Source organism: Sprattus sprattus (assembly GCF_963457725.1).
Source record: "Sprattus sprattus genome assembly, chromosome: 15".
Lineage (NCBI taxonomy): Eukaryota > Metazoa > Chordata > Actinopteri > Clupeiformes > Clupeidae > Sprattus > Sprattus sprattus.
The window spans coordinates 4,792,895-4,807,894 of NC_137913.1; the positions used below are offsets into that span (position 1 = coordinate 4,792,895).

At 46.9% G+C, this 15,000-nt stretch overlaps 1 protein-coding gene across 2 annotated transcripts in view; it reads left to right on the forward strand.

Moving 5' to 3' along the window:
* pcsk5b (proprotein convertase subtilisin/kexin type 5b) overlaps window positions 1-15,000 on the forward strand; it is a gene marked incomplete at its 3' end in the record, with an annotated part of 32,265 nt that overhangs the window by 9,003 nt on the left and 8,262 nt on the right. For both annotated transcript variants that reach the window (XM_080852086.1, XM_080852087.1), the window contains exons 4-11: window positions 463-606; window positions 1,044-1,120; window positions 2,915-3,003; window positions 3,318-3,490; window positions 4,523-4,735; window positions 8,477-8,577; window positions 10,768-10,871; window positions 14,429-14,546. In XM_080852086.1, the coding sequence (XP_080708212.1) occupies window positions 463-606; window positions 1,044-1,120; window positions 2,915-3,003; window positions 3,318-3,490; window positions 4,523-4,735; window positions 8,477-8,577; window positions 10,768-10,871; window positions 14,429-14,546 (1,019 nt within the window). The remainder of the gene's footprint in view (window positions 1-462; window positions 607-1,043; window positions 1,121-2,914; window positions 3,004-3,317; window positions 3,491-4,522; window positions 4,736-8,476; window positions 8,578-10,767; window positions 10,872-14,428; window positions 14,547-15,000) is intronic.

Consider the following 15,000-nt stretch of genomic DNA (forward strand, 5'->3'; position numbering starts at 1 on the left):
CGGGGCGTGGAGTGTTCGGGTGGGGCAATTACGTCATCGGGTTAGAAAACGTGCTGATAGCCGTCCACATGAACACGGATCCGTTTGGCGGGTTGGAATCTTTCCACTCTGGAGACCCGATTCAAAAGGTTGTGAATTCCGGGACCCAATCAGCCAGGTTCGTGTGGACGGAAGGCAGATCTGACAACATTTCTTTCTGGATTCAGGCAATCCAGGTTCCGGGTTATTTATCAAGAATTTGTCTTTCTTATGAGGATTACACTCAACCTGAAGAAGTACATAGGTACACATTTATCTGTGTGTGGTCTGGATGACTCATGGTCTACCTTCAAGATGAACACTGCCTCCCTCTTTACAGCTATTGAAACACTAACCTGTGTGTCTGTCTGTGTGTCTGTCTGTGTGTGTGTCTGTGTCTCTGTTTGTGTTTGTGTGTGTGTGTGTGTGTGTGTGTGTACCCAGCACTGTAATGGGGACCTCCATAACTGCCAGTCAGACATGAATGTGGTGGGGGCCTGGAGGAGGGGCTACACTGGGAAGGATGTGGTGGTCACCATACTGGACGACGGCATAGAGAGGAACCACCCTGACCTCATCCAGAACTATGTAAGTGTGTGTGTGTGTGTGTGTGTGTGTGTGTGTGTGTGTGTGTGTGTGTGTGTGTGTGTGTGTGATTGAACCACCCTGACCTCATCGAGAACTATGTAAGAGCCCATCGTGTGTATGCCTATGAAGGCAGGAGAGTATGAGCTTGTGTCCCAGTGTTAATACCTCATGTTATGACTGTTGTTATTGTCAGTGTGTGTGCATGTGTGTATGTGTGTTGTTATTGTCAGTGTGTGTGCATGTGTGTATGTGTGTGGACATTTCCATACAGACCTGCAACATCAGTAAAGGTATACAAATATTGACTTCCAAGCCTGAAGATGTGATGTGATGTGAAAAAAATTGAGTGTGTGTGTTTGTTTGTTTGTTTGTTTGTTTTGTGTGTGACTGTTAGCCTTCCCAACAAATTGACTGCTTCCATGTAATACTGTTTCCAGGACAACCAGGCCAGCTACGATGTCAATGGCAATGATATGGACCCCATGCCCCGATATGATGCCAGTAATGAGAACAAGTAAGAGAGACACACACACACACATACACACACACATACATACATACATACATACATACATACATACATACAGTGACTTTCAGTATTTAGATATTGTGTTTGTTATTGGTCAAAATTCCTAAGGCTCTGCTTTCATTGATTGATGGAAGTAAACAGCCAATTCCTACTTTTATGTAACTCTTTTTCATGTCTCCCTCTCTAATTTTCCTTTCCTCTCCTTCTCTCTCTCTCTCTGTTGCTTTCTCTCTCTCGGTTGCTTTCTCTCTCTCTCTTTCTCTCTCTCTCTCTGAGAGTGGGGGTGGTTGCCAGAGGAATGCTCATTCCTCAGTCTGATTTAAAAAAGGCCTGCAGGAATATTGGGGCATGTTGGACTATGTCTGTGTGTGTGAGGGGGAGGCTTGTAAGACTATGTCTGTGTGTGTAGGGGGGTGATTATGGGTAAAAGTATTTCAGATTGATCAATCATGACTAGGTGCACAATGGAAACGTGTGTGTGTGTGTGTGTGTGTGTGTGTGTGCTATGTATAGTTCTGCACTATATAACACTGTAAACCCAGAAGAATCTATTGGTGTTGTAGCAGCAGACACTCAGACAGTCCCTGACCTTTGCCCTGAGCCTGAGCATGACCCCGACGTCAAGCCAGACCGCAACACACACACACACACACACACACACACACACACACACACACACACACACACACTACCTTTTAAAAACCAAGACCGTCTGTGTTTACCTGCCAGTGTGGCAGAGCCTGTGTGTTTGTGTTTCAATGCACATGCATGTGTTTGTGTGTGTCGGTTAAATAGTTAAAACTTCATTGAGTGAAGCACAGATGTTCTCTGTTGGATAGACGACTCAATATGTGTGTGTGTGTGTGTGTGTGTGTGTGTGTGTGTGTGTGTGTCAGGTCATATTCACAGAAAACTAGAAAACTGTTGGAATGGTTTGTCTTGGTTGGCAGTTGTGCTGGTAGTCTTTGGTTTGAGACTGGGTCAGGAGTGTGTGTGTTTGTGTGCGCACGTGTCTGTGTGTGTGTGTGCGCGTGTGTGTGTTTGTGTGCGTAGGCTTTCTAATGTTTCCGGCGGCTTCCTCAAATATTCAGCCGCACTGTTTCTGGCCAACACTGCGGGTAAGAGCAGCTGTTCTTTAAAAAAAAGCACACGCACGCGCGCACACAGACACACACACACAGACAGACACACACAGACACACACACACAGACACACACACACAGACACACACACACAGACACACACACACAGACACACACACACAGACACACACACACAGACACACACACACAGACACACACACACAGACACACACACACAGACACACACACAGACACACACACAGACACACACACAGACACACACACACAAAAAAATAACACTCCCATCAACACACTTACTCACTGAAGCAAATACATGTAAACAACACATTCTGATAGGACACAGAGATGCATCAGAAACACACACATCATTTCCACACACACACACATCAAACCACACACTCATGGCCTTTTCTGATGAAACCCACCATAAGCACCCTCACTCTCACACACACAGAAATGTCATAAACAGTTACTCACATTAACTCCTTTTACACACACCCTGGACTTTTTGAGGCATAGTTCATGGTCATATTTGTCAGCTGTCCTGCTGGTTTCACTTATAGCAGTATTCCGGTTGCTCTGATAACTTTGCTCCAAGTACTAAAGTGTGTGTGTGTCTGTGTGTGTGTGTGTGTGTGTCTGTGTGTCTGTGTGTGTCTGTGTGTTGTGTGTTTAGGCATGGGACACGGTGTGCAGGTGAAGTGGCAGCATCGGCAAACAACTCCCACTGCACTGTGGGAATTGCCTATAACGCACGCATTGGAGGTGAGTGGCGTGCATACACACCTGCATATAGAGCCATGCAAGATGTGGTGGTTACACATCACACATGATCAGACATCCTTTTTCTTAAGTAAGTCAAGCATAGCATTAATAGTGTGTGTGTGTGTTTGTGTGTGTGGTATATGTATGTGTGTGTGTGTGTGTGTGTGTGGTACGTGTGTGTGTGTGTGTGTGTGTGTGTGTGTGTGTGTGTGTGTGTTTGGTTTTGTGTGTGTGTGTGTGTGTGTGTGGTACGTGTGTGTGGTACGTGTGTGTGTGTGTGTGTGTGTGTGTGTGGCACGTGTGTGTGTGTGCAGGTGTGCGGATGCTTGATGGCGATGTGACTGATATGGTGGAGGCCAAGTCGCTCTCTCTGCACCCGCAGCACATAGACATCTACAGCGCCTCCTGGGGGCCGGATGACGACGGCAAGACTGTGGACGGGCCCGCCGCCCTCGCCAAGCAGGCCTTTGAGAACGGCATCCGCCTGGTACACCATCACACCATCACACCCACACCCATTTAGCTTATATTATAAAACAATTGGGTTCTATCGCGTTATTTAGCTGTTTCTGATTGGACGAGAGACGTTCCATGAGTTGGATTTTCCGTCAACATACCAACAGTTTGGGACTTTTCACAGCTAATAATAAATCACTCCACGATGAAACGTGATGATAACCGTTAATTCAAAATTCTTTGGAGAATCCATGAACAATGAACAAGAAACAATGGCGAAATAAACCATTTTTAATCAATGACTGCGGCCTCGGTGGCTACGGCCGAACACCACCCGTGGGATTATCCCTTACCTACCCCACTCCCACTCGTGCTATATTGCTTATCATACCCTGGAATATCATACCATTTATGAGGTTGTATGATCTAGAGCAGGGGGTTTCAACCAGGGGTCTGTGGCCCCCTGGTGGTCCGCGACGGCATTGCCGGGGGGCCGCGAAATGAGTCTATGTTGATCAGTTCACCATTGAATTATTTAATTTGTATAAATTTGCTTTGATATTTCAACACTTTTCCAGATTACTCTTGAATATTGTGAAAATATCATGTTATAGGCAGAATATCAGGGGGAGGTGGCTTGGTGGCGGCCAGCGATGTACCCTGATCATTTCACATATTTAAGTGTTACAGGCAGAATATCGGTGCAGGGGGAGGGGGCGTGGCGGCGGCGGTTACAAACACGCATGAAGGCCCATTAGTGGGCTGCAAATTACTTTCTAGTCAGAATGGTGGTCCCTGGGAAAAAAACAAGTTGAAAACCCCTGATCTAAAGCTTGACCTAGATCCTATAACCAGTTCTAATGAGGAGTAAACTGGAAAGTTCTGGAAAAGTGTGACCACACATTCAGTTAAAGAAAGTGTCATGTTCAGGCTCTGTAAAGTGCCTTGAGACAATTGTATTGCATTGTTATGGCGCTATATACATTGAATAGAATTGACTTGAATGTCCGAGGGCCAACTCGGTGACCTCTGAACCCCTCCGTGCTCCCCCACAACCCCCCAGGGCAGGAAGGGCCGTGGCTCCATCTTCGTGTGGGCGTCGGGCAACGGCGGACGCAGCAGGGACCACTGCTCCTGCGACGGCTACACCAACTCCATCTACACCATCAGCATCAGCAGCACGGCCGAGAGCGGACGCAAGCCCTGGTACCTGGAGGAGTGCGCCTCCACCCTCACCACCACCTACAGCAGCGGAGAGAACTACGACCGCAAAATAGTGAGTGTGTGCGTGTGCGTGTGCGTGTGCGTGTGCGTGTGCGTGTGCGTGTGCGTGTGCGTGTGCGTGTGCGTGTGTGTGTGTGTGTGTGTGTGTGTGTGAGCCTCCACCCTCACCACCACCTACAGCAGCGGAGAGAACTACGACCGCAAAATAGTGAGTGTGTGTTTGTCTGTGTGTGTGTGTGTGTGTGTGTGTGTGTGTTTGTGTGCGTGTGTGTGTGTGAGAGCCTCCACCCTCACCACATACAGCAGCGGAGAGAACTACGACCGCAAAATAGTGAGTGTGTGAGTGTGTGAGTGTGTGTCTGTGTGTGCGTGTTTGTGTGTGTGTGTGTGTGAGCCTCCACCCTCACCACCACATACAGCAGCAGAGAAAACTACGACCGCAAAATAGTGAGTGAGTTTGTGTTTGTGTGTGTGTGTGTGTGTGTGTGTGAGAGCCTCCACCCTCACCACCACCTACAGCAGCGGAGAGAACTATGACTGCAAAATGTTGTGTGTGTGTGTGTGTGTGTGTGTGTGTGTGTGTGTGTGTGTCCACTGCCTATGGGGGCTTGAAATGTGCATGCTATACTATTACCCACCCAGATGTCTGTAGAGTGCCTCCAGCAATCATGTCAGTGTGCTCATGCAGAGAAGAGGAGCTCCACTTGTCCACTGAGCTCAGTTGTGTGTGTGTGTGTGTGTGTGTGTGTGTGTGTGTGTGTGTGTGTGTGTGTGTGTGTGTGTGTGTGTGTGTGTGTGTGTGTGTGTGTGTGTGAGACTCTGTTTGCTGATCTTTACTGCCTGGTTTCCCTCCATCATATCTCCTCTCTCGACGAGCTTCCACCAAGTAGGTGGAGTGAGGGTTTTATATTTGTTTTGTTTGTATTAGTGTGTTGTGTGTGTGTGTGTCTGTGTGTGTGTGTGTGTGTGTGTGTGTGCTTCCACCAAGTAGGTGGAGTGAGGGTTTTATATTTGTTTTGTTTGTATTAGTGTGTTGTGTTGTGTGTGTGTGTGTGTGTGTGTGTGTGTGTGTGTGCTTCCACCAAGTAGGTGGAGTGAGGGTTTTATATTTGTTTTGTTTGTAAGGAGCACAGGGCATCTCATTAGATTGTTATGTTCCTAATCTCTTCAGACAGAGCTTTCCAACATTAGGAGATGAGATGAAATCTCACAAAGATGAAGAAGAAACTGCTCTGACATTTTGAGACCACTTTAAGATGATGTTTATTTTAACATAGTTAAAGTTAGTTAGTGCTGTTTTATTGGCCAATATTTGGGGGGGAAAAGACCAAGTTTTGCCCGTGAAATGCTTACCCATGCAGTCAGCTTTCAGTGTCTGGGTTATGAAATAATATGAAATGGATAACTGTCTATCGAGATGGAATAATATGAAATGGATAACTGTCTATCGAGATGGAATAATATGAAATGGATAACTGTCTATCGAGATGGAATAATATGAAATGGATAACTGTCTATCGAGATGGAATAATATGAAATGGATAACTGTCTATTGAGATGGAATAATATGAAATGGATAACTGTCTATCGAGACGGAATAGTATGAAATGGATAACTGTCTATCGAGACGGAATAGTATGAAATGGATAACTGTCTATCGAGACGGAATAATATGAAATGGATAACTGTCTATCGAGATGGAACTCCTTCCCCTACGGAATTACGCAATCGAGCTCCGCCGTGGCTCCCGTCCAGCCCTGCTGCTAACGGTGCTGAGACCTGGGAGTGTGTGTGTGTGTGTGTGTGTGTGTGTGTGTGTGTGTGTGTGTTTATCTTCAATTATGTACAAGTCCAGGCCAACCAAAACAGCAGAGACTCCCAGCCACATGACGGTGTATCTGTGTGTGCTTTTCAGAAGACAAGTGGAGTTCATCTGAAAAATGATGAATGCACTAGTACACATAAGAACAATTTTCATTAAATATACACGCGCCCTATGTATTTCCCCAAAGCTCTTCTGTCTACATCATTTGCTTTCCGTACTTGTAGTCTCTTAAGTGCAATAACAAAGCTTCTTGGGATTACATACAGGGGGAAAATAGGTCTGTACATATATTTTTCTCTATCTTTTCTCTTAATCTTACCGTATGAACATGTTTTCCCCTGAGGGCTGGGTTTTAGTGGAAGAGCCTGCTAAATGTCACGGCTGTGGCCTTGCAGTATGTTGCATATTGCGAAAGCACCTGTTTGATGTTTTGGAAAGACCTATCAAGACAATGTTATCTGGCAAGTAGATCTGTGCTCTTCACCTCTAAGCGCCCAGACATAGCCATGAAGAGGCCTCTTACCACCTGTGTGTGTGTGTGTGTGTGTGTGTGTGTGCGCGCGCGTTTAAATGTGTGATTGGGCCTGTTGCATGTCCACACGGTGGTGAGAATGTTTTTGTCCTGGTGTGACCTGAGTTTGACTGGAGTGAGGGTGTGAGTGGAGGAGGTGTGTGTGTGTGTGTGTGTGTGTGTGTGTGTGTGTGTGTGTGTGTGTGTGTGTGTGTGTGTGTGTGTGTGTGTGTGTGGAGGAGGCCGAGGGAGCCGGGGAGGATCTCTCCTCTCTCTCAGCTTGTCTTGAGCACTTATGCCAAATTCCTTTTGTCTGTGTTGGAACTCCACATCCATGTGTGTACACGCTGTTTGAACACAGGGAGGTGTGTGTGTGTGTGTGTGTGTGTGTGTGTGTGTGTGTGTGTGTGTGTGTGTGTGTGTAAGTGTGTGTGTGAGAGGAACTCTCCACCAGTAACAGCAGGAGATGAACATGTGGTTACACTGAGGATTGTGCAAGAGTTTAGGAATATACTTCTATTCAATTAAAGAGGAAGAATACAGATGCATTCCTTTAGATCGATCAGATTTTGGTTTCACAGGTTTAGCACAAAAAAAATTAAAATCGTTAGATTGTAAATACATGCGTTTCCTGTAGCTGTTCCTACTCATTTCTGTAGAATATAAAGATTGTTTATCATTCCAACCTGAGCATTACTATTGTCATATTTTTATATATATTAATATTTTTATATTTCATTTTAGTAATTATTTAGTGTTACATGGCAAACCACTTATGATTGTCACCTAATTTGGAGTAGAACACTTCTGCCATTTGTTTCTGTCCGGCTGGCTGTTAAATATGTTAAGACACGATGTGGTCAATTCATCTTCGTCTCTAGTCAATATGTTGTGTTACTAATGTTTATGTTTTAAGCATGTCATGTTATAAAGCATGTTTAAAAATGTTGTCTAAAAAAAACCTGTAATTGAATGCCAGTCTAAAGTTATAATGGCCTCCTGAGTCCTTGTGTGATTTAAGATGTTGGAGTGTGAATGAGTCGGAGTGGACGTGTGGATGAAAGGGGGGGTGGGGGTGGGGGGGGTTAAAGTCTGGGAGGTATGGATGTTCCCACGGTGGTGGTGTCTTCTGCTGCTTTATTCCCCTCAGCCAAGACGGTGGAAGCCCGGTGTTTGAAGGAGACTTACAAAGGCCTGTCCTCTTCCCTTTCACTCCTCCCCTCCCCCACATCATTCTCTCTTTGTCTCACCCTAATTCTCCCTCTCTCTCTCTCTCTCTCTCTCTCTCTCTCTCTCTCTCTCTCTCTCTCTCTCTCTCCCTCTCTCTCTCTCTCTCTCTCTCCCTCCCTCTCTCTCTCTCTCTCGCCCTCTCTCGCTCTCTTTCTCTCTCTCTCTGCCTCTCTCTCTCCCTCTCTCTCTCTCTCTCTCTCTCTCTCTCTCTCTCTCTCTCTCTCTAGATCACTACTGACCTGAGACAGCGCTGTACTGATAATCACACAGGCACCTCAGCCTCAGCACCCATGGCTGCTGGGATCATCGCACTCGCCTTGGAGGCAAAGTAAGCATGCACACACACACACACACGCACACACAAACACACGCACACACACGCTCAATCACGCACACAAACACACTCACGCACGCACGCACGCGCACCCACACACACACACTCATGCATGCACGCACGCTCACACTCACGCACTCACACACGCACGCTCACACACGCACACAAAGAAAACTTGACTTGCTACTCACACTGGTTTCTTATATCATGCAAGAAAAGATCAGAGCCCAACTCTTTAAAAGTTGGCAGAATAGTCTGGAAGTGTCCGTCCAGGGGAACAGAATTACACGCGTGTTTCCTCATCAAGACTGTGTCCTTGCACACACACACGCTAATTACTCCCTTTCTGACTTACGCAGACACACACACACACACACACACGCACACTCTTATCTAATAACAGTTCTGTCTCAGACGGCTGTGTCTGTTTAACAGTCAGACTGTCCTACTGAAACGCACTCTCCCTTTCTCTGGTCATCTTATTACTCCCTTTCTGACTTACGAAGACACACACACACACACACACACACACACACACACACACACACACTCTTATCTAATAACAGGTCTGTCTCAGACGGCTGTGTCTGTTTAACAGTCAGACTGAAAGTCACTCTCCATTTCTCTGGTCATCTGGCCGCCACGTGAGGTTTCCAGAGAGCGTTTTCTGACCCACATCCTCAGCTCCACCCTCGACAGACTCTCTGTTTAAAAACTAGAGACTAGAGTTTACGACAGAGATCCTGCCATGACACACACACACACACACACACACACACACACACACACACACACACATACACATCTCAGCACCACACACACACACACACACACACACACACACATCTCCTGCCATGACGCCTTCGTCTTTGCTTGTTTACGCCAGGCCAAACAGTACGGGGGCGTAAGGCCACACCAGTGTGTGTTCCCTCTTCAGAGAGCTGCGGCATTTAATACATTTGACATCGTTATCAATATGGTGACGGACTTAAGAGACCTTGACTCGATCAAAGGTAAAAACCTTTTTAAATGGGAGAGAAGATGCATGGCATCTGTGTGTGTCAAATTAAACAGGAAAAGTTGAACATAATTATTGATACCCATCAGATGGAAGGTAAATCTGCTGATGAGTCATCACCATATTATTATTATTATTGTTATTATTATTAATATTAGTAGTATTATTAGTAGTATTAGCTCACACACACACACACACACGTCCACTGTTTAAAGGTGTTGCACATCACATCTCCAGAGAGTAAAAGCCCATCTCACACACACACACACACGTCCACTGTTTAAAGGTGCTGTCCTCCACATCCCCAGAGAGTAGAAGCCCATCTCACACACACACACACAAACACACACACACACGTCCACTGTTTAAAGGTGCTGTCTACGTCCCCAGAGAGTAAAAGCCCATCTCACACACACACGTCCACTGTTTAAAGGTGCTGTTCACCACATCCCCAGAGAGTAGAAGCTCATCTCACACACCACACACACACGTCCACTGATTAAAGGTGCTGTCTACGTCCCCGGAGAGTAAAAGCCCATCTCACACACACACGTCCACTGTTTAAAGGTGCTGTTCACCACATCCCCAGAGAGTAGAAGCTCATCTCACACACCACACACACACGTCCACTGTTTAAAGGTGCTGTCTACGTCCCCGGAGAGTAAAAGCCCATCTCACACACACACGTCCACTGTTTAAAGGTGCTGTTCACCACATCCCCAGAGAGTAAAAGCCCATCTCACACACACACACACACACACACACACACACACACACACACGTCCACTGTTTAAAGGTGATGTTCACCACATCCCCAGAGAGTAAAGCCCATCTCACACACACACACACACACACGTCCACTGTTTAAAGGTGCTGTTCACCACATTCCCAGAGAGTAAAGCTCATCTCACACACACACACGTCCACTGTTTAAAGGTGCTGTTCATCACATCCCCACAGACTAAAAGCCCATCACATCGGGAGAGAGTATGTGTAAGTTCAAAGTGTCCATAACAGACATGTGTGAGGGTGGTAGAGCGAGACGCTCGGTGTGTAGTTCTGTGATCTTATGTTTAGTCTCAAAGAGGAGTGAGACATTTTGTAAACTCGTGTGTGTGTGTGTGTGTGTGTGTGTGTGTGTGTGTGTGTGTGTGTGTGTGTTGCAGTTCTCTGCTCACCTGGCGGGATGTTCAGCACATCGTAGTGAAAACATCTCGCGCCGGTCATCTGAGTGCGCCTGACTGGAAGACTAATGCAGCTGGATACAACGGTACCCTTCCTCTCCCTCCCTCACACACACACACACACACACACACACACACACACTCTCACATATCCCCATACACTCATATTTGTTCCTATGCTCCTATTAATTGTCTGGACTGCAAAGGTGTTTCATCTGAGAAGAGTTGAAAGCCGTGACATAGACATTATTTTTCAGACAGGGTAATTATGGCTGTCCTCCCCAAAGCAGGTGTCATGAGTTGGCTGATAACCACACAGAATAAGACATTGAATGCTTCCATGTTGTGGAGGTGGGGAGTTTCCGGGTTTGACTGTGGAGGCACTTTAAAAGAGCCCAGAAAATGAAGATATGGAACAAAATAGTCTACTCTGTATGACACTGTATTTCATGCGTCATCAAAAGATGTCTCCCTGTCTTCACCTTTCTTTCTCCTGTCTCTCTCTCTGTCTTCACCTCACTTCCCCCTGTCTCTCTCTCCTTTATCTCATCTCTTTCTCCTGTTTCTCTTTCCTGTCTTCTCCTCTCTTTCTCCTGTTTCTCTCTCTCCTGTCTTCTCCTCTCTTTCCCCTGTCTCTCTCTCCTTTATCTCCTCTCTTTCTCCTGTTTCTCTTTTTTCTCTCTCTCCTGTCTTCTCCTCTCTTTCCCCTGTCTCTCTCTCCTTTATCACCTCTCTTTCTCCTGTTTCTCTCTCTCCTGTCTTCTCCTCTCTTTCTCCTGTTTCTCTCTCTCCTGTCTTCTCCCCTCTTTCTCCTGTTTCTCTCTCCTGTCTTCTCCCCTCTTTCTCCTGTTTCTCTCTCTCCTGTCTTCTCCTCTCTTTCTCCTGTTTCTCTCTCCTGTCTTCTCCTCTCTTTCTCCTGTTTCTCTCTCTCCTGTCTTCTCCTCTCTTTCTCCTGTTTCTCTCTCTCCTGTCTTCTCCCCTCTTTCTCCTATTTCTCTCTCTCCTGTCTTCTCCTCTCTTTCTCCTGTTTCTCTCTCCTGTCTTCTCCTCTCTTTCTCCTGTTTCTCTCTCCCCTGTCTTCTCCTCTCTTTCTCCTGTTTCTCTCTCTCCCTGTCTTCTCCTCTCTTTCTCCTGTCTTCTCCTCTCTTTCTCCTGTTTCTCTCTCTCCTGTCTTCTCCTCTCTTTCTCCTGTTTCTCTCTCTCCCTGTCTTCTCCTCTCTTTCTCCTGTTTCTCTCTCTCCTGTCTTCTCCTCTCTTTCTCCTGTTTCTCTCTCCTGTCTTCTCCTCTCTTTCTCCTGTTTCTCTCTCTCCCTGTCTTCTCCTCTCTTTCTCCTGTTTCTCTCTCTCCTGTCTTCTCCTCTCTTTCTCCTGTTTCTCTCTCCTGTCTTCTCCTCTCTTTCTCCTGTTTCTCTCTCTCCTGTCTTCTCCTCTCTTTCCCCTTTTTCTCTCTCCTGTACCTCCCCTCTTTCTCCTGTTTCTCTCTCTCCTGTCTTCTCCTCGTTTTCTCCTGTTTCTCTCTCTCCTGTCTTCTCCCCTCTTTCTCCTGTTTCTCTCTCTGTCTTCACCTCACTTCCCCCTGTCTCTCTCTCCTTTATCTCATCTCTTTCTCCTGTTTCTCTTTCCTGTCTTCTCCTCTCTTTCTCCTGTTTCTCTCTCTCCTGTCTTCTCCTCTCTTTCCCCTGTCTCTCTCTCCTTTATCTCCTCTCTTTCTCCTGTTTCTCTTTTTTCTCTCTCTCCTGTCTTCTCCTCTCTTTCCCCTGTCTCTCTCTCCTTTATCACCTCTCTTTCTCCTGTTTCTCTCTCTCCTGTCTTCTCCTCTCTTTCTCCTGTTTCTCTCTCTCCTGTCTTCTCCCCTCTTTCTCCTGTTTCTCTCTCCTGTCTTCTCCCCTCTTTCTCCTGTTTCTCTCTCTCCTGTCTTCTCCTCTCTTTCTCCTGTTTCTCTCTCCTGTCTTCTCCTCTCTTTCTCCTGTTTCTCTCTCTCCTGTCTTCTCCTCTCTTTCTCCTGTTTCTCTCTCTCCTGTCTTCTCCCCTCTTTCTCCTATTTCTCTCTCTCCTGTCTTCTCCTCTCTTTCTCCTGTTTCTCTCTCCTGTCTTCTCCTCTCTTTCTCCTGTTTCTCTCTCCCCTGTCTTCTCCTCTCTTTCTCCTGTTTCTCTCTCTCCCTGTCTTCTCCTCTCTTTCTCCTGTCTTCTCCTCTCTTTCTCCTGTTTCTCTCTCTCCTGTCTTCTCCCCTCTTTCTCCTGTTTCTCTCTCTTCCTGTCTTCTCCTCGTTTTCTCCTGTTTCTCTCTCTCCTGTCTTCTCCCCTCTTTCTCCTGTTTCTCTCCTGTCTTCTCCTCTCTTTCTCCTGTTTCTCTCTCCTGTCTTCTCCCCTCTTTCTCCTGTTTCTCTCTCTCCTGTCTTCTCCTCTCTTTCCCCAGTTTCTCTCTCTCCTGTCTTCTCCTCTCTTTCTCCTGTTTCTCTCTCCTGTCTTCTCCCCTCTTTCTCCTGTTTCTCTCTCTCCTGTCTTCTCCTCTCTTTCCCCAGTTTCTCTCTCTCCTGTCTTCTCCTCTCTTTCTCCTGTTTCTCTCTCTCCTGTCTTCTCCTCTCTTTCTCCTGTTTCTCTCTCCTGTCTTCTCCTCTCTTTCCCCTGTTTCTCTCTCTCCTTTATCTCCTCACTTTCCCCTGTTTCTCTCTCTCCTGTCTTCTCCTCTCTTTCTCCTGTTTCTCTCTCTCCTGTCTTCTCCTCTCTTTCTCCTGTTTCTCTCTCCTGTCTTCTCCTCTCTTTCCCCTGTTTCTCTCTCTCCTTTATCACCTCTCTTTCCCCAGTTTCTCTCTCTCCTGTCTTCTCTCTTTTCCTGTGGTGGGTTATGTTCTAAAGGCTATGTTACAAGCTGTTATGACACCGGCACTGCGGTGGTGGACTTTATTCTCTCTTGTTGTTTGATAAGCTTGTGTGTGTGTGTGTGTGTGTGTGTGTGTGTTTGTATGTGTGTGTGTGTTGTGCTTGGGTGTGTGTGTGTGTGGTGCTGAGGTGTGTGTGTGTGAGAGTGTGCGTGGCGCTGAGGTGTGTGCTTGGCGCTAAGGTGTGTGTGTGTGTGTGTGTGTGTGTGCGTGGTGCTGAGGTGTGTGTGGCGCTAAGGTGTGTGTGTGTGGCGCTAAGGGGTGTGTGTGGCGCTAAGTGGTGTGTGTGGCCCTAAGGTGTGTGTGTGGCGCTAAGGCCTAAGCGGTGATGACGGGACAGGGCTGATCCTCAGATTGGTTTTATGAGGGCAGTGCTTAGCTGTCATCGGTCGTCTGCTAGACAGTGATTGGCCGTATGCCAGCAATGCTGTGCACTGATTGGCTGTGAGCGAGCTTTGCAGAGCCACGATTGGCTTGATGTTGAGCGCCTTAACGTTGTTTCAGTGTTTTCAGTGTAAATTGGCTCTGTGAGCTTTGATTAGTTACACTTGAGTCTTTTGCTGAACTGATGCGAACTTTGTGTGTGTGTGTGTGTGTGTGTGTGTTTGTTAGCAAGTGTTTGTTGTCAACCACTGGAGATGATATATGATGCTGTATGTCTATTTATGTCTATCTATCTATGAAACCAAAGTGTGTGTGTGTGTGTGTGTGTGTGTGTGTGTGTGTGTGTGTGTGTGTGTGTGTGTGTGTGTGTGTGTGTGCAGTCAGTCACCTGTACGGCTTCGGGCTGATGGATGCGGAGGCGATGGTGCGGGAGGCGGAGCGGTGGAAGCAGGTGCCCATGCAGCACGTCTGCCTGGAGAGCGCCGACCGCCAGATCAGGTAGTCATGGCTTCCACCTTTTACCTCAGTTTTCCCATCAAAGCAGCTTAAAGGTCAAAGCATTAAATGTCAACAGGCTTTAAACAGGCTAAATGCCATCAGTGTTACTGTACGTGTATGTGTAATGAATGGGTGTGATGATGTATAATGTGTTTGTGTGTGTGTTTGTGGCGCTGAGGTGTGTGTGTGGCGCTGAGGTGTGTGTGTGTGTGTGTGTGGCGCTGTGTGTGTATGTGGCGCTGAGGTGTGTGTGTGTGGCGCTGTGTGTGTGTGTGTGGCGCTGAGGTGTGTGTGTGGCGCTGAGGTGTGTGTGTCTGTGTGTGAGTCTGTGTGTGAGTCTGTGTGTGTGTGTAGCGCTGAGGTGTGTGTGTGGCGCTGAGGTGTGTGTGTGGGGCTGAGGTGTGTGTGTGTGTGTGTGTGTGTGTGTGTGTAAAGTATGGGTGTAATGATGTTT